Source organism: Sinocyclocheilus grahami, unplaced genomic scaffold (genome assembly GCF_001515645.1).
Source record: "Sinocyclocheilus grahami isolate Dianchi unplaced genomic scaffold, SAMN03320097.WGS_v1.1 scaffold118.1, whole genome shotgun sequence".
In the NCBI taxonomy this organism is placed as follows: domain Eukaryota; kingdom Metazoa; phylum Chordata; class Actinopteri; order Cypriniformes; family Cyprinidae; genus Sinocyclocheilus; species Sinocyclocheilus grahami.
Window position 1 is genome coordinate 182790 of NW_015505297.1, and position 25401 is coordinate 208190.

Genomic DNA, 25401 nt, shown 5'->3' on the forward strand with positions numbered 1-25401 from the left:
CACAATCTGTATTGTTAAAAGCGCTATATAAATAAAGGTGACTTGACTTGACTTAACATCCACCAGCTCCGTGATGTCATCATGGAGGAGTGGAAGAGGACTCCAGTGGCAACCTGTGAAGCTCTGGTGAACTCCATGCCCAAGAGGGTTAAAGCAGTGCTGGAAAATAATGGTGGGCACACAAGATATTGACACTCTGGGCCCAATTTGGACATTTTCACTTAGGGGTGTACTCACTTTTGTGGCCAGCGGTTTAGACATTAATGGCTGTGTGTTGAGTTATTTTGAGGGGACAGCAAATTTACACTGTTATACAAGCTGTACACTCACTACTCTACATTGTAGCAAAGTGTCATTTCTTCAGTGTTGTCACATGAAAAGATATAATAAAATATTTACAAAAATGTGAGGGGTGTACTCAGTTCTGTGAGATACTGTACATAATAAATAGACACAGTACACATACATATATTATGTAAACAAAAACTTTTATTTTTGATGCGATTAATCGTTTGACAGCACTAGTAAAAAAAATGATGTATTGATATGTTGTGCATGCCTAAAAAATACCTCTAGAAAATAAAATGATTTGTCCAAAAGTGGAGGAATTAATTTAATAAAACTTACAGAAGTAGAATTTAAATGTAAAAAAGTATGTTTTTGTGTTGATTTTACCTGGAAAGGGCAGGGTATGTGGTAGTCTCTGCAGCGCTCCTGCACCCATGTGGTCTCCCAAACGGAGCGGTGCGTCTGTTCGTACAGGTAACAGCCCACCACGGCCAGCAGCGGCACCAGATACAGCACCGAGAACACGCCGATCCGGATCATGAACTTCACCAGCTTGTCCTGATTCTCCTTCTCCAGAGGAATCTCCATTCGGACCCTGTTGAGTGCTACGATTCCGGCCAGCAGCAGTGACACTCCCACCAGGACGTCCAGACACAGCGGCGCCAGCACGAACCAGCGGAGAGTGTGAACGTCATACAGGCCCACGAAACACACGCCGCTGATGTTATCGCCCTCAATCTTATTCAAAGCCAGCAGGGTTATGGTTAGCATGCCTGGTATCCCCCAAGCGCTGGCATGGAACAGCAAAGCCTTCTTCTCGATGGCTTCGCTGCCCCATTTGGGAACAGCAGCTAAGAACCAGGTGATGGTAAGGATGACCCACCAAACACTTCCCGCCATGGTAAAGAAGTACAGCACCATAAAAAGCAGCGTGCAGGCCTTGTTATGCGAGCCTTGAGTCACTGTGGACCTTTTGTACTGGCTGGGATTGGCTGCGTTACACGCTACGCGATCCTCCAGCAGAAAGCCCAAGAAAAACACAAGCGACACCATCATGTAGCAGACGGCGTAGAAGATGATGGGCCGCTCCGGGTAGCGGAAGCGTGTCACGTCGATGAGGAATGTGAGGAAGGTGAAGAGAGTGGCGGAGAGGCAGACGATGGAGACAACGCCAATGAAGTAGCGGGCGAAGGTGAGCTCCTCGCGGCGGAAGTACATGTTGGGACAGGGAGGGGAGCAGTCACGCACACCTAGAAACGTGTAGCCGAGCTCAGGCTCCACTTTGAGCTCCCGTGGGCACAAGAAACCATAGTCACGCTGAACGGACATGGACGACTGGTCAGTGGGGTCCTCGTTCACGAGCAGATCTACATCACGAGGGTAAGACTCATCGCAGTCTGGGAACCTACAGTCAAGAGACAAAGACATACATAACTACATAATACAGTATATATGTATATATATGTGTGTGTATATATATATATTTTTTTTATATACCATATATATACACAGTTAAAAGCATCAAATACATAACGAGAGAAAAAAATCAACTACACTTTGGTTTTTATATATTAGGGGTTGCACCACACACACGTATCCTTAAACAATGTATTATATTAATACATATATTTTGTATATAAACCATTATTATAAATAAGCCTACTTGCTAGAAACATTAATATGAGATTCTATCTGAGTGCTTAAAGACTAAACTTTCCAGTAGAAATTTTATCAAAGTTATAACATGGTTGCCACAACTTTGCATATAAAAATACATACATACATATTATATACAACCCTTCTTCTGTCTCTTCTTTTAAAATGATTGCAAATGCCAATAAGCCGATAATTATATGGCTGATAACTGATAAATGTCTGATATTATAATTTTATGTATTTTTTTAATAAATTAAACTAAATTCAATAATTTTATACATTACAACTGAATTTAGGCATCACAACATAAATATACAGTATGAAAAATCGATTGAGGTTTACTAAAAATGACATTTAATAGTTATTAAATTATTAAAGATGAACTTACATATTAGATAAATATAAAAATACAGTTAATGTTATTTATTTTATCAATTTTAAAATTAAGGTTGGGTATTGCTGTTAGGATGTTGCCATTCTTTATTGTATATACCGGTAATACATTCTTTATTATTGTTGTATATGATATTATTTTATTGTATGTAATATATAGTGTACACGGCTCATACACAATATACATCTTTTCATGGAAAGGGATTCATGAAATATTAACTTGGTAATATCTAAAGTATAGTGTTAAAAAAATGCTACTCCATGTAGCAGAAGGCTTAGAAGACGATGCACCGCTCCGGGGTAACGGAGCAACATAAAAGCATGTTTAATTCAGATTTTATTCAATTATTCACCCAATCGGATTTCTTCTCATCCAGATTTTATTCAATTATTCACCCAATCTGATTTCTTCTCTCTCAAGTTTGCCAGCAGCATAGTAAGTGCTTGTAGGAAAGTTAGCAATGGACAGTGTTAGCAACGGTAACTAAGGAGGGTGCCCCCCCCTAGCAAATCCATAGTTCCATGACAAACTTTTTTTTTTTCTAACAAGCTCTTCCTCTATTTCTTACTAGTATGTAAAGAGATTGAAACAGCTATCAGGTGCACAAAATCACAACAAAAAGTACACAGATTTTATTGTTGCGAGTTTTGTTTCACTCACCCCAACTAAAAAGTTGATTCTTTTTCTGACATCTACTGCTTTGAAAGTATGTTTCCATATTACCACTGAGTGTTTGACTGCTGCAAACATTAAACTGAAAAAAATGCTGCAGACTTATTTCAACTTGGTTTGAATTGCGAGCGTATTTTTCCCTCTTCAGAATGATTGTTTTTCATTGGAGATTAAAGGTGGAGATGAGCTCGAACATCTGCATTTGCTTAAACCACCATTTTAGTCAGAAAACATGTTCTATTAAATATGTCTAAGAATAAACATGTTCAACCGTTACAGCACAATTTACCTTCAGAAATGCTGAGCAATTATGTAGCAATTATATCTGACACACTGTGAAATGTACACTTTGTACCTTCTCTCGAAAACTACCTTAAATTACCATTAAAAAAGAAGAAGAAAAACTTTTGAATGAGTACCTGCTGCACTCCATCTCCTCCGGCCAGGTGACTCCAAACATGTCCATGAGCTTCTGGCAGTCTCTCTTAGCATCCGTGCACAGGCTCCGGCACGGCAGAGACACGCGTCCGTACTCCATACACACGGGCGCATACAGGGCACACAGGAACGGCCTGAGGTCTGGAGAGCACTGCAGGTTCACCATGGGGTGGAAGGGCTGTTGGGGAGGGAGAACAGAGAGTCAGTTCATGCCAAGCGCCCAGAGAATTTATGACAGATCTCATAAAAACACACTTTGTCTCTGGCAGAGGTTGGGCAGAAAAAGGAACTCCACTGGAGCTGCCTGGCAAGAGTTACGATTCCACAATAAGGACTTACTGTAGGTAGACGTGCAAGAAAACGTCTCAGGCAGAAGTAAACAAGAAATTAAAATGGACCGCTTAAAAATGTGGAATTAAAATAAAACTTGCTCTGCTTTTGTCATCAAGACCTTATATTTGCATCATATAAACACTTTTCACCATCCAATCAATCCCTGATTAATAAAAAAAAACAAGTCCCATTCGGTTTAAGTTCTATTTGGAAATATGTCACATTTCATTATTAAATGGGATTGCGAACGTTTCAAGCTGACTTTAAGAATTAATCTATTTCCAAAATTAAGCCAGAATCACATATGTCTTCATAACATGTTATTTTATAAATAAAGAATATTTCGTATTCCCAAAAACATTTCCAAAGAATGTTCTTTTCTATTTTCTTAAGATTGTTCTAAAGTAAAAATTGTTCTTAATCATGTAAATGCTTTTAAAATCACCGAAAATAATATTTGATCTATATCTATAATTTATCTAAAAACCCCAAAACACTCCGTCTTGAGGAAGACTCTTTAAAAATACTCGTCAAGCCAGATGGAATTACCGTATCGTCCCGAATATAAGAATGCTCTATTTGGAAATATGTCACATTTCATTATTAAATGGGATTGCGAACGTTTCAAGCTGACTTTAAGAATTAATCTATTTCCAAAATTAAGCCAGAATCACATATGTCTTCATAACATGTTATTTTATAAATAAAGAATAAAGTTAAGAATATTTCGTATTCCCAAAAACATTTCCAAAGAATGTTCTTTTCTATTTTCTTAAGATTGTTCTAAAGTAAAAATTGTTCTTAATCATGTAAATGCTTTTAAAATCACCGAAAATAATATTTTAAAAGTTAGGATAACCTCCAATTTATCTAAAAACCCCAAAACACTCCGTCTTGAGGAAGACTCTTTAAAAATACTCGTCAAGCCAGATGGAATTACCGTATCCACATTTCATTACACCAAATACACAAAATAATGTTCTTTTTAGCAGCATCATATTACCCCTTTAAGAAAATATTTGAGAAGTTCTTAAGAATTCAAGAATTACATTTTCTAACAAACTTCTTAGATTATCTTAAGAAATTACTTAATTTTAAGAATATTTTCGTAAGATGTTCTTACAAACATATATGAAAACATAAGAATTAAACATAACAAACTTCCCCAAACGATGTGGGGATTAAAGACATTTATTTTTATTTATCTTAAGAAACTTAATTTCTTTCTTCAGAAGATTTTCATGAGAGCAGCCCCTGATAACACCAAAGTCTGTCATGTTCTTCTTAAAAAATAAAATAAGATGCTCTAAAGAAAATATATGAGAACTTGAGAATTCTTTAACAATTGCACTTAGGAACATTCTTACGACCTTCTTAGAATTTAAACTTTAAGAGATTTCTTAACTTCTCCCTTGAATCTCAAGGTGCAAAAAGACAGGCAGGAAGTTGTCTGGGTACAGTAACCTGATGCCCCTTCAGCAGGATTACAGGCCAGTTTGGCAGCTCCAAGGACGCTTTTGTGCCCTAAAGGGGCCCAGTGCATGCTGGGAGAGAGAGCAGCTGCAGAGCCGGGCATTTAAATTCAAATCTCTGAAGGAACAGACAATAAGCCTCCACCTGGGGTTAGCCAATACATATGCACTTCCTGCTGGGGTCTGGCCCTTTGTGACCGCCCTGTTTCTTGGAAAGAGCTGGGAGATTGACACACCGCAGCATTGCGCTTCATTCCTTCACAGATCGCTCGAGTGAACTCAATCCCCGAGTTGGACAATATTTACAGATCATTTGCATGAATTACGCTTTTCCCACCAAGAAAAAGACACCAGCTTACTGCTGAGAAAACCAGCGAGGAGATCCAGAGCATCTTAAAAAAGTCCCGAAATAACGTTCTCAAAATTCGCATGATGCAAATGAGCTGTGAATAAAAGCTTTATCAATATTTGAGGAAGGTTATGAAATATTTACCCTGCCTCTGGAGCGGGTGAATTAAAGCAACATCAAAAGAAACACGAGCAGCTACTATCGGCCTCCCGTATGGAAACCCCATACACTTCAGTAATTGAGCTGTACGAACAGAACCTGAATGGCTCTTGACATGTTTTGCCCCCTGTAGATGCCAACTGGACGTTTTATAGACTCCCTGCTCTTCTGTTACACTCAGAAGGAGATAAGAGGGTCGTCTTATGGGAATCGGGCTCGGGTACAACAGAGGAACTGAATTACACCAGCGGTCTTCATTATTTATGTGGATCAGACACGATAGTGCAGTCGTATCGCAACAGGACGCCTTCCAGAGGCTCATGTACTACACGCTGAAGGAAACACAACATACAATACACAAACACACAGCTAGCTATGCAATTATACACAATCTATTTATGAGTTTTAATGTCATTGCAAACCCTTTCTTTCTATGACTTTCTTTCTGTGGAAGACAAATGAAGATTTTGCTTGTGATTAAGCATAAAAACGGCTCTATAAAAGTAGTCCACACATCTAGTGCACTATATAAGTCATCTAAAGTCATAAAATAGCTTTGTGTGAGAAAGACAGAAAGTCAAGTTGATATTCACTGAAAATCTTCCCCATCAGCATACTCTCAAAGCTCATTCACGCTCACGTTAAAGCAAAATACGATGTTTTGCACCAGGTTTGACATCAATGATTGGTCTTCACATATCATGTCATTGACATCAAACCCTTTAAAACTGAGGTTTTCAGACTGGAGCCCACCAGGGACTGCTACAAACAAATTTCACCATTAAAAACAAAAGAAGAATTAAAAATTACAGTTTGAGAATGAACCTGCTTTTTGGAATGCATCTTACTTAATTGCAGTACAATACTATTGAGCTATAAAACATAAAATAAAATAAATAATATACAAAATACATTATTATTATTTACTGTAATAATGTATAATTTAATATATAATTTATATATAGTCTACAGATAGATAGATAGATAGAAATACTTTTTATTCCACACTCACCATTCTTAAAAAAAAAATCTAAAATGAATAAATCTAATATTTAATATAATAATGTTATTAAAAACAATATGCATAAAAAGTTTTTTTAATATATGATTAAAATAATAATTTTAGAATTAATAAATCTAAAATATATTAAGAATAATAACACAAAAACTCTAAGAATAATACTAATTAACACACACAGACACATATGTAATTATAAAATATACAAATATTTATAATTACAAATTATATTTTTATATATAAAAATATATTTTTCCCCTCATATTAAAAAATGATACATATGGCATTTCTTTTTATTAAAACAGTCCCATATACATATATATATATATATGTGCACTTCCTGCTGGGGTCTGGCGTGTGTGTGTGTGTGTGTGTGTGTGTCTGAAAACTCTTTGAAAACCCCTGCTTTAAAAATGTCAAAACTGCCCTGTTTTCCATAAATCACCCTCAAAAGCAGCAAGTAATTCTGTAAAAGCATGTGAATGACAGGGGTGTAACTACAAACGGCAGCTCAGACCGTCTCTGTCTCTGAACACAACACAGCACGATCTGTGGATGTGTCGAGCAGATAGAGACGCCACTAGAACGCCATGAATCTTCTCCCTGTCAGAGCGTGAAATGCCGGTGTGCAGGCTTACTCTGAATCCAGAATGGAGATCACGGCCTTTTATTTAGTGAGCATGAATTAAAGGCCCTAAAGAACGCACACTGACAAAAAAGGAGCGCTGCCAAATTTAGACAGACAATCCTGAGGGTTGATGCCTTCTGAAGAGGAAAAGAGCGCTGCACATCCATCAAGCCAGAGACATCTGGGAAACGATGAACTACTTTAAAATGAAGAAAGCTGGATTAAATTGACACACGGATCTATAAAGGTAATTTCTGGCTGTCTAATTAGGACTGGGCTGTACTGTATATTGTATGTACTATGTGACAGCAGGAATGTGTTGAGCATGAAAGATTCTGCTATGCCGTTTATACTGCAACACTTTTAAAACCATCAGATTTCAAGTAGAAACAATAGCCTGCTTTCCAAAGTCTCACCGATTGTTCTAGTGTTGACAGCTTCATTCATTATAATGGAGACAGTGTAACCATAGCTTTGCCAAGCAATGCTCTGTTCTGTCATATGAATATGGCACATGTTAAAAAACATGGTTTTACCATGGTACCATGTCAAAAAAAAAAAGCCCAATGATACCACGTCAAAGTATTTATTTATAGATTATTTAAGATTAATTAATATATAAAATATTTCTGGGTTACATTTATACCAAAAATAATGGTAACACTTTACAATAAGGTTTCATTTTTGTAAACATTAATTAACTACATTAGTCAACATGAGCTAACAATGGACAATATTTCTAAAGTATTTAATAATCTTTGGTAATTTAATAAAACAATTTCAAAATTCAGTAGTTCTACAGTATTTAATAGTCTTTGTTAATGTAAATTTTAAAATTTAATAAATCATTTATAATATTTAAATAAAAAATGTATACTTTTTAACAGCGAAGGAAAGCGAGGAAAAGAGGGAACGCCCCTGCCCCCACGGTGATACCGGTATTATCGGTGTTGTCACACGTCGATTAACCGGTGGGAAAATTTCCTCACCGTCACAACCCTAATACACTGATCTATATAATGAATCTCTATTATAGATCAGTGGTTCTATAGTATTTTGTCGTGCACGCCGCTCGTGTCCGGTATAGACACGGTGTTAGGAATCGTTATTTGTTTTCCGTGCCTTATAAGGATTCACGCTTCGGGCACAACCCCTTTACCCAAACCCCCCCACCCCACCCGCCGCACAATCACTCTCAATATTTCAGCACGCAGGCATATGTGTGTTAACACGTGTGTGTGGTAAACACTCACATAACCTGTGTTTTCAAGCATGTGCACTTAAAATGGCCACAAACTTCCCGGCAGGAAGAGCACCGGATAGCTCTCTCTCCATCTAGCCGTCTCTCTCCCGGAGGGTGTTGACCCCGCTGACCCCACTCTCAGAGACGATTCCTCCTCTAACAGCCTTTCAAAGGTCTCCATCACCATACAAGTGCTGCTGGGCACGCTGAACAAATCACAGCCCCCTTCACATCTACAGCTCATTCTGCACGAACGGCCTAAAAAGCTCAGCTCAACAGAGTATATGCCTGACCCTGTGTGACAGTGTTTTGAAATATGTAACTCATGCTGGGTAACTGCATTAACTCATATATCTCTCTCTCCACTTGACTGTATGGAAATATAGAGCTCTCCATAGCGACCTGCTACTTACTGGCTGAGTGAGGACTAGTGCTTTAAGCAATTTAATGCAAAATTATAATTGCCTTCTCTTGAATAACTACAGTGACAGTTTTATACATTATAAGGCTTACATATTCATAGCTGTACCTTTAAAGAGCGAATAATGCATTAAACATTGACTCTAAATATCAAGTGTTATATTATTTGTTTTCACATATTACATTGCATATAATACTTGGGTAACCTTGAAAAGATTTATTGACAAATTATTATAATTGTAACAATTATTCATAAACAGATAAAAATGCATTATAATGTGAAATATGAGCCATCAAGACCTTTACAAAGGTTTAATAATAAGCAAGAAGAGAAGAGGCAATGAGAAGATGCCAAATGTGAAAGGATTTGGAGCCCCATAGTGACAATTAACTTAAATGATTTTAGCAAATGGCTGCAATATAACAAAGAGTGAAAAATTTAATTTTACTTTCCGTACCCACTGTATGTAGTAAACTGTAAAAAAATATGTAAATAAAACATTATTGGAGTATATTTTACAAGAAAAAAGTGTTTCTACTTTAAAAATACGTTTAATTCAATGTGTAACTTTCTAATTCGTTATATTCGTCTAATAACTCGAGTAATTTCTGAGTGAAAGTTGTTTCTATAATATATATATATATATTTTTTTTTACAATATTGCTTTCATTCAGTTTAATATATACAATAAAAAGTAATATTATAAATTATATATAATATATATATATATATAAAAAAAAAAAATAAAATATATAATATATATATATATATATATATATATATATATATATATAAAACACACATAACAAATGTGTGTACATTTACTTTATTGATTTTATTTTGTTTAATATATAAACAAAATAATATTTAATAAACAATCAGTAATATTATTAAATTAATATTAATTAGAATTAATAAAAACAAACATATCTCTTTAAATATAACAACAAACTAAAATACAGAACAAATTTAAAGGCCAAATTTAATATATTTACTGTTTAAAATGGTGTTTCACATCTGTATCTACATCATGTAGGCCTATTGAATGACTGGAATATACTGTATTGTCCAATCGGCATCCAGGAATCATCTAAAAAATATATTAAACATACATATGCTTTAAGTATTATTTATTTTCTACAGATTTCACAGTACACCTTTCACACTGCAAAGAAGTATAACCAGCAAAAAAAAATAAAGCAAGACCAATGCACATAAGAGTTGGATTTTCTGCGAAGGGATCTTTTTGTCCGTCTGTCAGTGAGACGTGAAGCTGTAATTAATCAAGACCACTCACACGTTCCCAAAAGAGAGATTCATACATATTATTTAGCCTAATCTCCATGTCTAAGACAGTAATGGTAATTAAAACACTGCGGGGTTGATGTGAACGCCGCGTCGTCGAGCCCAGACTGTGTAGGAGGAGCAGCCCGAGGAAGCGGCTGAGTTTCTGGCAGCGCTGCAGAAGAGCACATTTGCCTCTCACAGTCGCCAAGCACCACTCCTCTAACACTTCAATGGATGGATTAAGTTTCTGCCTGTTTTCTTTTGTCAGACTCATGATCCATTTAAAGAATCGATGAATAGAGTTTACCTTTGAAAGCCTCGAGCTTTCAGAATACGGCTGCGTGCTTTTACGGCTTCCTGGGCTACTTGAGAACTTCTTCGTGAGAAACAGAACACATTAAGACATCTATCTACTGTATTTCAGTCTGGATTAGGTAGAAAAGGAGGCACATATATCTGGACAAGGGCTGGCACCATTTTGAGTTTTTATACCATGATATATGTCCAAAACACCATGGTAATGCCAAGGCAATTTGATAAATGGCATAGAACTGAATGATTATATTCATACATTTAAATCATACTGCATGGTATTAATTAAAAGAAACCATTGCATTGCATTGATACCTGCCCAAAAAAAATACAAAAATAAATAAAAACATGGTATTATCAGGCTAAATGTGCAAACCATCATGGTAACACCATGGTGCATTGATAAATACTGTAGTACGGAATTATATTGCAATTTACATAAAATGGACTTTAAAAAATGACATGGTATTATCATGATACATGTCCAAAAAAACATGTAATGTCAGGGTGCTTTGATATAAAATAGCACTGAATGAAAGCCATATTCATACAACAACGTTGTACGTTTATATGATACTTCATAAAGGTACTTCAAAAGATGCTGTGGTATTACATGGTATGTCCAAACAAAATGTTATTGACATTATAATTTGACATACACATGATCCTGAATGACTGCCACATGCATATATCACGGTAAATGTCCAAAAAAACTAAACATGGTAATGCCTAGGGATGTAACGATTACCGGTTTGACGATAAATCGTGATAAAATACCCCACGGTTAGTACTACCGTTTCATATTTTAATTATCACTATAACCGTATTCGGTTACCGCGATTTGAACAACGGAGGATAAATAAATACTGCATTTTGCGATCATTTTTTCTGCCGGTGCGACTAAATTTTGTGTGCAGTCGCACTGGCGCGACCACCGCATTGTTTAACTCATAAGCGCTGCATTTCTGTTGCATATGAGAAACATCAAATGGCAAACGAAACTGAAAGCATAACGAAACTGCGCGACTCGTTTGAACTGCGCAGCGCTTATAGAGTGTAGAGTCTGGTTTATACTCGCCGCGTCAGGAGCGCGAAGCTGCGTGCAGCAAAAATGATGCGAATATTGAGGAAACGATGGATGGGTTTCATGCTAAAGTAAAGTAAAAGACCGCTTCTTAAACCAAAGGTGAACATGTTCGTATTCTCGTGGGACAAAAACATGCAAGCACGGTCACCGACAGTAAGTTTAGTTTTACTTTTCTTTTTGTTTTCATTTTGAAAAGCTTGCTATCTTTGCTGTTTACGTCACGTTATGCTATGGAGGCTCTCTTTTTTATTTATTGGATTCCTCAGTGTTTGCTAAACGTTCTGTAATTTATTAGTCAGTATATAATACAGCATGCGGTGTATGCCATGCCTCGTCTTATTCGTTTTTGTTAATAAACGTTTTGTAAGCTAGTTTGTCATTGTATCTTACTCTTTTATTGTTGTTATGCTTTTTGATTAAGAATAACAATGAATCCATCTTTTGTTTTAGTCTTAAAAAGTGAAAGGTGTGTAGATCAAAAAATTGACCGAATTTGCATGCCCTGCTGTAAATTTTGACCGGTTGATGAAAAACAAGCTTATGTGGATTCTACACATTTAAACAATAAGGTATATAGTATTATTTATGGAGGATATAAATACATATAATCATTTATTAATCAATTATCATTTTGACTTGACCCTTTTCTTTATTTAAAAGCTGAAATGTGAGGTTTACCATTTATGAAACTTTTTCAAAGCTTTATTTGAACATTTACATTAGATATTTCAACATGCTATTTAGACTTGTGCCGGTATTCGGTAATGCGATATATCACGGTAATGAATATGCACGATATTGTTATTGTGGGAACTTCTAAATACCGTGAATAATTATATATTAAAAATGATTCAGAATTTTGAATGCATTTTAAGAATACTTTTCCCATCAACTGGTCAAAATGCACAACACCGCTGTATGCTGCGTGAAAGACACGTGCGCACTCTGATGTAAACAAGCGCAGAAGAGAAGCACCCGGCGGAACATGTGAGAGACGCTCTGGATGAAAGCGCACTTTCACTCTCTGACAGCAGATAGCGTTAAACTGCAGACATAATAATAATAATAATAATTTCATTAAAATGCAGCCGTTATCCCAGAAACCCTGTAAACAAAGCAGCTGCACTACTTTCTGTTTCTGAATCGTGTTTAAATTATTTAAACAGCCATTCAAATTTGTGTATTTGCTATGATGTTCATCACAGCGCCAAATACTTAAATATTTAGACTTAATAGGCTATTTATTTTCAAACTTTTTTTACATTTTAATCTGGACTGCAACATGCCCTAGATATTGTTTGAAAGCGTTTTGATTCTTTATTGTTCGGTCCCACTTTACATTAGGGCTTCATTAGTTAACACTACTTAATTCATTAGTTAACATAAACTGCCAATGAAAATTTCTTCTGAACATTCAATAATCTTAGGCATTCCAATATTTAATAACACGTTGTTAAAATTGAAAGTTGCAACTGTGTTATTTAATGAGATAACATGAACTAAGACTTGTATTTTTTAAACAAAAATTAATAACTTCTGTAGCAAATGATGCTATTGTTCATTGTGAATGTTAATGCATTAACTAAGGTTAACTAATGAGGTCTTATTGTAAAGTGATACCTATTGGTCTTTATAGTTCTTTTGCACTTTAATCTGTGTAAAACTTTTAACATTTTTCTGTATTACTTTATTGCATTTAATGTTCAGTTATTTTTGTTATAAGAAAAAAGTTATTAAATCTGTTATACTGTATTATGACAGCCCTTTTACAAACTAAATTTCAATATCGCGATAATACCGTATACCGTGATAAAAGCATAAGCAATTAATCGCAACATGAAAATTTGATACCGGCTTATCCCTAATGCTATTAGATAAACTGTTGCCAGTCATGTTGCCAATCATTGGCAATGTTATTGTTTTAGTGATTATGCAAACAAAAACTCATTTTATTTGTTGTTTGTTGATTTGAAATGTAAAACTTGGTGAAATTATTTGTGTCAGTACTTTTCCAGCACATTTTAACAATACCATGATAATACTGATAACCGTGATCATTTTGGTCACTATAATCGTGATAAGAAATTTTCATACCGTTACATCCCTAGTAATGCCAAATACATACCGAAGAACTGAATGATCTAAAACATGTACTGCATGGAAGTAATTCAAAGAATACATGGCATTATCATCATATCTGCCCCAAAACATGGTATTAATATCATGATAAATGTCTAAAACATCACGGTATCACCATGGTACTTTGATGTATACCATTAGGGATGTAACGGTAAGAAAATTTCTTATCACGGTTATAGTGACCAAAATTATCACGGTTATCAGTATTATCACGGTATTGTTAAAATGTGCTGGAGATGTTCAAAAAGTACCGACATAAATCACTTCAAGTTTTATATTTAAAAATCAACATACAACAAATAAAATGACTTTTTATTTGCATAATCACTAAAACAATAACATTACCAATGATGTTCGGATTTTAAATGACAACTTGACTGACAACAGTTTAATAGCATGTTGAAATATCTAATGTAAATGTTCAAATAAAGCTTGGAAAAAGTTTCATACAAAGGTAAAGCTCACATTTCAGCCTTTAAATAAAGAAAAGGGTTAATAAAATCAAATCTTATGCTATAATATTGCAGGGGTGGCGAACTCCAGTCCTGGAGAGCCGCAGCCCTGCAGAGTTCAGCTCCAACCCTAATTAAAACTCACCTGCCTGTAGCTTTCTAGTAACCCTTCAGACCTTGATTAGCTTGTTCAGGTGTGTTTGATTAGGGCTGAAGCAAAACATCTCCAGGACCGACGTTCGCCAACCCTGATCTATTGCTATCCTTTTAAAACAACTAAATATCAGAATCTGAATACAATACTTTTTTTTTAAAATGCCAATGTCAGTCAGCAACCAATATTATGCCTATAATGTGCATCCCTGCAGGTAATCAAACAGTAAAACGTTATTACAATTTGAGACCAATCAATCGGTCAATCATAGTACTGGCACTGTACTCTTTGAAGGGAAATGCTGTTGCCACAATACACAAGTTTAGCAACTGATGTAGCAAATTATTAGAGATGCACCGATCGATCGGCCAGGGATCGGAATCGGCTGATTTTTCTCATGATCAGCCCGAATCGGTGACCGGCCGATCAGTCTAACTTCTTTCCGATTCCGAGCCGATCTGTTTTGTTACCAGCAGGCAGCGGCACAGGCAATAACGTCAGCCGCGCATTCTCACTCTCTTCTCTCTGACGACCCCTTCTCTCACACACACGTCTCATTCGCTCCGGTTAAATAGTGCTTGTATTGCGCATTATTTTAGTCATTCCCGCAGGTTTCGCGCTTATACCAAACGCCCGCACACCACTGATCTATATTAGTGGAGCGCACACAAGCCGCGCGCTCAGTCTCAAACAGCTTGTGAACCACAAATACCAAAATGAGTGGCTAACTGCGCTAAAACTTTCAAATACATAAAAAATTGTGTCAAAATGCCCGTTTATAAAAACTTACTTAACCTGAAAAACTTAGTTTCATAGCTCTTTATTCTATTGCATTTATTTGTGCTGTTGTTTGCAATTTTTTTTTGTGTTCTTATTTTATTACTGACTTTTTACTTGTGTTTTTTTATGAAAATAAAACTTTGCGTTGAAGAAAAGTAGATTTTTGTTTGTATATGCTGTCAATTATAGTTCTTAGAAAGAAAATCGGAATCGGCAAAAATCGGTATCGGCAGATCACACTAACAAAAAATCGGAAATCAGAATCGGCCAAGAAAATTGCAATCGGTGCATCTCAAGTTACATCCCTAATACCGTAGTACTGAATGATTACCACATTCATATTTACATGATACATGGTATTTCCATGATACATGACAAAAAATAATAATGGATGCCTGCAGGGTAATGCAGGTGTCTGGACTGGAATCCTGCCTGACAGATTTCTGGCAGATTTGGAGTGAAATCTGATCCGAACAGGAAAATCCCCTCACAGAGCAGGTGAAATCAGAAGGCAAACAGATATTGTGCGAGTGGAAAATCCAGTTTACCAACTCTGCAGAGAGTGTGTTTGTGGAGAAAACCAAAGGGTTTAATTCTCGTGAACCATTGATTTTTTTGAAGTCAACTAAATAACTAATAAGATTTATGCAAAACTTGTCGACACAATGCTAGGCTTAATGGTCTTGTAAATATAAGCTCAGCTTCCTCAATGTAAGTCTGTGGGATTTTTTGGCCATTTTTTATCCAGAACATTATTGTGCAAAATTATTATCTAATCACAAACCCAAGTATAAGCGATAATAACGGTGATGCCGGTCGTACTCTCTAACCATTAGGCCACGACTTCCCACAAATAGCAAACTCAATTACATGAACTGTCAAATTCACAGTACATATTTTTTTTGACATTTTTGTTCTTCCATCTCTACATGCTGCATCTCAGCTGTTTTGTCACAATAATGCAAACTCCATTAATAAAAGCAGGTCAACACTGAATGCGAAGTCTTGGAGGACACCGAGAACCCATTCAAACACAAATATCAAATACAAATGTTTGCCGTTGGTCAAGCCTCAAGTTAACAAGCTCTGTCAAACTGCTGTGAACTAGATAGTCTGAACTGCCAGAGTTGTGGAGTTCTTACATAACAGATTCTTCCCTCCGGTCCAGAACACTGTCAGATACTATCAGGCCGTTTCCCATCAGCAATGACCCACCATCAGTCTGTCTGCAGCTCCACATCCCTGCTGAAGATCTCGGGTTTCTGACAGCAAATACAAATCTTAGGGTTTGAGAGAACAGTTTGAAATGTCAAGAGAAAAGTTGTGCTGTATTAATCAGTGAGAGCTGCTGGTATATGAATGATTCCACACTACATCATTACTGTCAGCTGAAGAGATCTGAGCGCATTTAAAATGATTAAACTGTCACAGATTCACACAGAAGCCATTTATAGAGACATCACAGAACATCACCGGTACTTTAAGGCGGATTCTTTGGATTTGAATCAGTAAGCAATCACCTAGCAACCACCCGGAATTAGGGGTGTGCGATATATATCGTCTGCGATAATATCGTAATTGTTGTTTTAACGATGTGCGATTTGACATTATCGAGTATTTTGCAAAAACCATTCAAAACATCCCTACAGAGCGCACGCATACATTACGTGAAGTCTAGACTAATGCGTGTGCGCATTTAGTGTGTTTTCTTTCACTGCATGATTCAGTCTATTAAAATGCATTTAGAATGATCACAAATTCAAGACAAGATGGGAGAAAATTTATATATTTATACCACTTCATATAGTTATTCAATTTCACACGAAGAGTGCCGTTTTTCTCCAAAAAATACCATGATTACAAATGTGGCATTGAATTCAATAAACAATAAGTTAATGAAGAGACTTAAGTTTTAGACACCATATTGCTTGTTTTTGCTCTATTTTGCCAACAAAAATCATCCCGAATACAGCCACAGTGCTGTTTTGTGTCTCTGAGCAACATGACGGTGTTTCGTTCCTGAATGAATCAACCGTTTAAATGATTCGCTTCAATCGCAATGACTCACTTATTAAGAGGGATTTGCTGCCACCTGCTAGCGGTTTTAATTTCAAATTTCGGCCTTTTCTTTTTTTTTATAGATTTTTTTCATGTTTTAAATCATTTCAAATATCAGTATTCAACGTTTTATGTTTAATATATCAAAACATTATTTATGCATTTGTAATTGCAGGTTAAATGCATTCATGTCTTGCATTAAACAAAATACATGTGTGTAAATACATCTACATGCCACTTTTTGTCTTGTCTCACAAGACCACTGGGACAAGACCACAGGAACCAGATGAGTCCTCTGCACAATGTGACTTTGCTGCAGCCTGGAATTGAACTGCTGGTTTCGTCTGGTCAGAGGAGAACTGGCCCCCCGACTGAGCCTGGTTTCTCCCAAGGTTTTTTCTCCATTCTGTCACCGATGGAGTTTTGGTTCCTTGCCGCTGTCGCCTCTGGCTTGCTTAGTTGGGGACACTTCATTTCCAGCGATATCGTTGACTTGATTGCAAAGATATTATTTAAACTGAACTGAGCTGGATGATGACATCACTGAATTCAATGATGAACTGTCTTTAACTGAAAAATGAGTGTATACTATTGTCATTTTGCATTATTGACACACTATTTTCCTAATTAATGCTGTTCAGTTGCTTTGACACAATCTGTATTGTTAAAAGCGCTATATAAATAAAGGTGACTTGACTTGACTTGACTTCAGATGCAGCTTCTGTGTTGATTTCATTTGCTTGGTAACAGCCCAAATGTCTTATTATTCTAATTCCCTGATTAAATGTAAGAATTTGACTCAAAAGATAATGGGACACTTCTAGAAAAAATGGCTTTATAAAGGTAAAAATGACCATAAAATGTAAAAATCTGTTTAAACTTATAGGAAAAGATTAATTTCTATCAATATGAACTGACCACCACACAGAATATGAAGAATATTAAAAACATTATGAGTCAGCTGTCTTCGGCAGTCCTTAAGGTACCAGCACAATAACACACTCAGCAAAATATCGTCATCGATAAAATCCCAGAAAATAGAGATATTATGTTGTGTCAATATCGCACACCCCTACCCGGAATATCTTAGCAACCACACATCAACATGCTTAAAACCATTTAAAATGCCACAGCAACACCTTTGCAAAACTTGTTCAGGTGAATGCTCAGGTGGAACCACACTGAATTTCTTCAGTAAAAATGCACTTTTAAATCATCTTCATACACCATTTCCTCAAAAGATGGCATAACTCTTTAAGCTTAACTTCAATTTTAAATGACTCTAGAGCAAAAATAAATAAATAAATAATAATAATAACAATATGGAAAAACGATACAGTATTAACAACTGTAACAATATTAACATTTACTATTTTTATGGGGGGAAAATGTATACTTCATTTTTACTCGTATTAAAAATTAGTAACACCACAGACACTACAATATTGTTCTGATATGATTATAAATGTGATAATTTTCAGCATTTTGAATACATAAGTATTGCAATTCCGCATATAAGTTTGAGGTCATTAAGTTTTTTTTTAATGTTTTTGAAATAAGTCTCTTCTGCTCACCAAGGCTGCATTTGTTTGATCAAAATACAGTAAATACAGTAATATTGTGAAATATTATTACAACTTAAAATAACTGTTTTATGTGTTAATATATTTCAAAATGTAATTTATTTCTGTGATCAAAGCTGAATTTTCAGCATCATTACTCCAGTCTTCAGAGTCTCATGATCCTTCAGAAATCATTCTAATATGCTGATTTGCTGCTCAAGAAACATTTCTGATTATTATCGATGTTAAAAACAGTTGTGCTTAATATTTTTTCAGGTTCAAAAGAACAGCATTTATTTGAAATAGATTTTTTTTGTAATAATGTATGTCTTTACTTTCGTTTTGCTGAATAAATAAAAAGATACAAAAATAAAATCTTACCGACCTTACTAAAATATATTTATTTATTGATTGATTTATTGACAAGTGAAAAGTATTTTGCAACACTTATGCATTCAAAATGCTGTAAAATATTCCAGTACTGTTGCACTCACGGATGTAAAGAGACACTGATTGAGTGCTTATAAATGAGGACATAAAACAAGAAGTGAATCGTCCTTGTGAGTGACATGATGACATGCAGGCTGCTCTGAACAGCTGAATAAATTGTGGCGTGCAGGGGCACATGAAGAATAAAACACATCCTGTGTCTCCTAGAACAACAACAAAGATAAACTCCTTCTGCAGTCACCAATTGGCTCTGGGCGGCCCTTTACTTTCACACAGGCGTGAAAGACTCAAGGGCCTCGAATGGGGAAAATTGGCCAAACGGGGAGTTATTTCCTTCATCTGAGCTCTGGAAGAAAAACAGAAGAAAGAAAGGACAGCCCGCTCCCACACTCCTTCTGTCCTGTCATTCATCCAGCCCTGAATCAAGATCACTTCTCGTCCTGGCCCCGTCTTTCCTAGGTTTCATTCGTTTAGGAGCTCTTTCCTTAAAGGGGTCATATGATGCGATTTCAAGTTTTCCTTTCTCTTTGGGGACCGCCTCCAGGGAACACTAAAGCTTGTCCTTTTGAGGCCGTACAATTACGGTTTGTAACCATGGTGACGCCTCTACCCAGTTAAGGAAGATGGAGAGAATTAAAGAGAGTGAGAAAGAGATTTGAGTGCCTCTCAAACAGAGCAGTTCTGTAGAAACTACAGGGGGTCTTACAGAAAAACGACACACCATTACAATTATTTCAATCTGAATGCACACAAAAACATACAGAATTAGGGGCCGTTCACACAGGACGCGTTCTTGTGTTCAAAAACAGCTATAGACTGGAACTGAATGCAGACGTGTTTTTCCGAGCTGAACTATTTTGAATTTGACACTCCATCTTAAAAACCCAACGCTAGTGACGTGAGATGCTGAAAATATTTTCTATGCATTATCTTTCATCAGCATACAGGCCAGCATAAAAATAAACTTGCTTTCTATCCCAGATCCACATTTTTCTGCTTTCCTGTGGAAAATCTTCCAGAATAGCACGTTAGAATACTATTTGTGCTATTTCTGCAGTATGCATGTTGTGTGACATAGTATGCAAATTTCCAGTAAGCCTGGATTACACAAGTGACCTTTTACTTTTGCCAAAATGTGCATTATTAAACAGAACGTGTGAAATACTGTATCACACAATAAAATGCTCTCGACTTGAATTTCGCCTGTAAAAATGCAACCTGAAGTAGTAAAATTTACAGTCTCTTTCTTGAATCATTCTTTGATCAAGGCATGAACAGTACTGAGGTCATGTGACAACAATGTAGCATGCTACTTTCTGAATACTAGGCCTATATAATATAATATTTTTGTCTTGTTTTCCAGTAAAATATCTAAACATTCTTAAATGAAAAAAATTAAAATGACAAAAGATATTAAGTCTTGTTTTCCGGGAAAAAAAGATCAACATTAAGTAAGTTTAAGCTTAGAACAAGACACAAATCTGCAAGTGGGGCCAAATAAATATAAACTTAACTCAACGGGAAAACAAGTTCATTTTTCTTACCCTCCTTTTTTTTTTTTAAGCATAAATTTTTATACATTTTTCCTGAAAACAAGACTTATTATCTAATGTAATTTTGCATTCAGATTTTTGTACTGGAAAACAAGACAAAAACACTAAGAAAGAAAATCTTTTAAAAATAGCAGGCAGAGTGTAACGTGCATTAATAAGCAGTATGCCAGTATTCCTGTGGCTGTTTGGAATAGCATACTACCATAAAAATCTTTTTCAGCAGTGTATGTGTGTAGTATGCAAATTATCTGTATTTTTAGTCACTTTACAGTATGATGTGCCACATGCATAAATCAATATGCTAGCATTACATTTTGAACATTTCAGCCAATGACTGATGACCTCACACACAGGTCTGTCATTATCGCCTAGACTCCACCCACTTACAGCATCACTGCTCGCATCACAATGAGGGCGTCTAGACCCCAAAACCACCCAGACAGTAAATTCCCTGGAGACCTTCCCCCCCCCCCCCCCCCCCAAAAAAAGACATTATTTAAATTTTAAAGTACATTATGGTAGCATTTGTAATAGTGAATTTAATGCATTCTTTAATAAAAATAGAAACATTGTATCAGCATGATTTTCTTTACTTTATTAACATGATATATATTTTTTTTACAGTAATAAAAATTTGGAATTGGAAAGGAAATGTTTGTGCTTATCATAATAGAAATAATGAAAAAATATCCTAATTTAAATGCAGAATCAAAAATATCTCAATTATTATTTTCGGGTGAAATATTATTTACACAAAAAATCTTATTGAGATATTCATCTTCTGTAAGTGCAAACTTAACGCTAGCAAGAGCACTGAATCCAGCTCAACATAAGCACATAATACATAGCTAACCTATATTTATGTTTTTTATCAGGGTCAGAATTAATCACCGGGCCTCATTCACCACAGAGAAAACTTTAGTTAACATACACATAAGATTTCCCTATAATCCCATCTGATGCGAGCTCATAAAGAGGAAAAGAAACATAAAGCCCTTGTGCAACAGTCACACACCACTGATGTACGATCTGCGAACAAATCATTCTTTCAAACAGATTCGTTTGAAAAAATTCTGAATCACATAGCATTTGAAAAATCAATAGACTGCATGAGACAAATATATATATATAAATATATAAATCTGGGAATCTATAGAAATCTGCAAAAAAGTAATATAATGATATCACATAATAATATTATTAAAATTATTGGGAACAATACTGATGTAGGTGTACGTCTTTAAAAAATACTTTCAGTAATGTTGGAACAATAGCAGCACCACATTAAACATTTACACACACACACACACACACAAAAAAAACATTTTACTGCCTCTATTTTAAGTCATAGGAGCAACCGAAGCATTTATTAATTAATTTTTTTAAATAAATATACCTTTATGTTGATTAAAATTCAATAATATATTATTTTTTATTCCCCTTTTTCAGTCAAAAGACAATATCCAATGTCTCTAGTCTAAAACGCTGTGAATGTATTATTTTTATTACTGTGAATGTTTTAAACGATGTGAATGTGAAATTATTTTTTATTAATTTAAGATATCATTTATTGATATATGTGACCCTGGACCACAAAACCAGTCATATAAGGGTCCATTTTTTTTAGATTTATACAGGATTTATACAGAAATAAGCTTTCCATTGAATGTATGGTTTGTTAGGATAGGGCAATATTTGGCCGAGATACAACTATTTGAAAATCTGGAATCTGAGGGTGCAAAAAAAATCTAAATATTGAGAAAATCGCCTTTAAAGTTGTCCAAATGAAGTTCTTAACAATGCATATTACTAATCAAAAATTAAGTTTTAATATGTTTACAGTAGGAAATTTACAAAATATCTTCATGGAACATGATCTTTACTTAATATCCTAATGATTTTTGGCATAAAAGAAAAATCGATCATTTTGACCCACACAATGTATTTTTGGCTATTGCTACAAATATACCCCAGAGACTTAAGACTGGTTGAAAAAAAAAATGTAGCAAAAAAAAAATATTGGGAACAATACTGATGTTATTAAAGGTATAATTCTGTAAAGGAGTAAGTTAAAATAATTTCAGAAATGTTATAACAACAGAAATACTTCATTAAACATTTACCCAAAAATATACATATATTGAAACATTTTATTGCCTCTATTTGAAGTCATGCATCAGAGCAGTGTATTGGATAACTGGTTCATCTCATCTACCACATCACACAGAGGCAGCACGGGCAAAGACAGAGGGGGGTAAGGGCTGTTTTTATGGTCTCTGGCTCTGGTTCACCAGCAGGGCATCTCGGGGTGATGTAATACATAACCACAGGGGATACTGTACACCCCTGACAGATGAACCACCATGAACCTCAGGGGCCGCCCTGGTCACATGACCCCCGAGACCTACCGCACGCGACTGCCTCCGGCTGCTCTGTTGTGATTTCAGAACACAGATGGACGCTCATGCTCTTCATCGTGTTTAATTGACTGAAGAAATGGGAGAAAGCACATTACTCCATGCCTCAAATCAATCCAGCCATTACAGCTCTCAGCAGATTATGAGGCCGTTAGAACCAGGAAAAAACGTATTAGCTCCATTAGCTCCTTCAACACATGGAATAAAGCAGCATTCAACAAACATGCCATTCCTGAGATGCCACAGAGGCGTTTCACAAAAGTTATGGAGCTGTTTGACATTGCCTCTATGTTTCTGTACTATTATACAAACAAATAATGTATAATTAATACAGATAATTATTTATACATCTGATATCTAATCAATATCTAAACATTTATAATTATTTAGCAGGAAGAAATGTTAGAAAATGTATAATCTTTTATAATTAAAAGAAAATAATTATTCTATTATTTATATTTATTAAAAATTAATCATGTTATGTGTTGTTAATGTTTAAATACACATTTTATAATATGATTTATATTTGTTTTCCACTTTTTAAGTCAAAATGTCTCTCAAATGCTGTGAATGTTTATAATGTGATCATTTTTAATTATTTTAATATCAAAAAATATATAGTACCTCGCACACCTAAATTTGTAGCAAGTTCGTTGAATTAATGTTTAAAATAAACCAAAAGAGAGAAAAATGTTGCATATTAAAATTATTCCGTTAACAAGCAATTAAAAAATATATATATTATAATTATTTGAGCCTTTTTATTAAAAGGAGATCTACTATCCTTGACGACAGACATGTTAGCACCTAAGTTTGTTTTCTTGATGAATAACAGATCCATTACACACACACACACACACACACACACACACACACACACCCACCCTCTGGGCAAAAATGATCTCACTGCATTTCATATGGATATGATTCATCAAAATGGCCGTGGCAGGCATTAAAACTAGCAGAAAGTCCTGAGCAAGCATGCTCTGCATTACACAAATGGGGAGAAGAGAAAAGGAGAGGAGTTTTTATTGACATATGTGACATATCATGAAAATCGGACTTTTCCAGGTTTTAAGTGCTATAATCATGTCCCCGGTGCATCTACCAACCAAGGAAATGTGAAAAAGATTAACCCAGTAACTTGGTTTAGGTAAGCCTTTTTCTGCAAGCGTCTGAAAAAACGAGCACGTCTGATTTTGCTACCTTGGTGACGTGGCAAAGGGATCTCATTATAATAGTACCACCCCTTAATCTGTAAGTTTACACCCACTGCGCCGTCATTGTGATTTCAGAAGCGACTACGGTGAACCAGCTCTAATGCCATGACGAAAGTTTGAGCAAAACATGCTAACGGTTCTGTCTTTGTCTGCACAGAACACTATTTAGAGTCCCAGCCTCAGAGGAGACAACAGAGCAGTGGATTTATTGATTTATTTACTGTATATTGCTGCTGCCCAGGGGCGGATTGGCCATCTGGCAATTCTGGCAAATGCCAGAGGGGCCGGACCATTTTGTTTAATATGGGCCGGTCAGATTTTTTCTAAATATATATAAATGTTTATATATAACCAAATTTATCTATGGTTATAGTAATAATAATGTTAATAATAAATAAATGTTAAGCATTTGGCCCAGTCGGTAACGGCTGCCGGCCGCCTGGTCCAGAGATGGGCCGACCGAACCGTTCAGTCAATATCAAGCACGTCATCAGAGAGATTGCAACATGAGCTAATTTTCAGTAAAAGCTAGATAATGGACCGTTAAAAAGGAAAGGCGGTGCAGAAAACCTTTGAGGAAAAAGGCAGGGGGGGCTTAGGTCCGACGCTGCTAAATGCGTAAAATTAACCAAACTCTTTTCAAAAGGTTTAAATTCGGCTGCTGCAGCGGAGGACAGTTAGTGCCTCAGAGGTAAGAAGAAAACAGAAAATACAGCTAGCACAAGTTCACAAATAATTGTATATCAAAAAGGATTTACTGCTGCTACTACTTATAGTTTTTGCTATCTATTCTATTCCCTTTTTTGCTCTTATTACTTGTTTGTATTCATGTGTATTCCAATGTTGAGAGCAGTCAGTG

At 35.6% G+C, this 25401-nt stretch overlaps 1 protein-coding gene across 4 annotated transcripts in view; it reads right to left on the reverse strand.

The window, feature by feature from the left end:
• Positions 1-25401, reverse strand: part of LOC107589599 (frizzled-3-like) — a 37880-nt gene that overhangs the window by 8841 nt on the left and 3638 nt on the right. For all 4 annotated transcript variants that reach the window (XM_016278087.1, XM_016278085.1, XM_016278088.1 and 1 more), the window contains exons 3-4: positions 3430-3626; positions 676-1693 (exon numbers count right to left, since the gene is read on the reverse strand). In XM_016278087.1, coding sequence (XP_016133573.1) covers positions 676-1693; positions 3430-3626 — 1215 coding nt within the window. The remainder of the gene's footprint in view (positions 1-675; positions 1694-3429; positions 3627-25401) is intronic.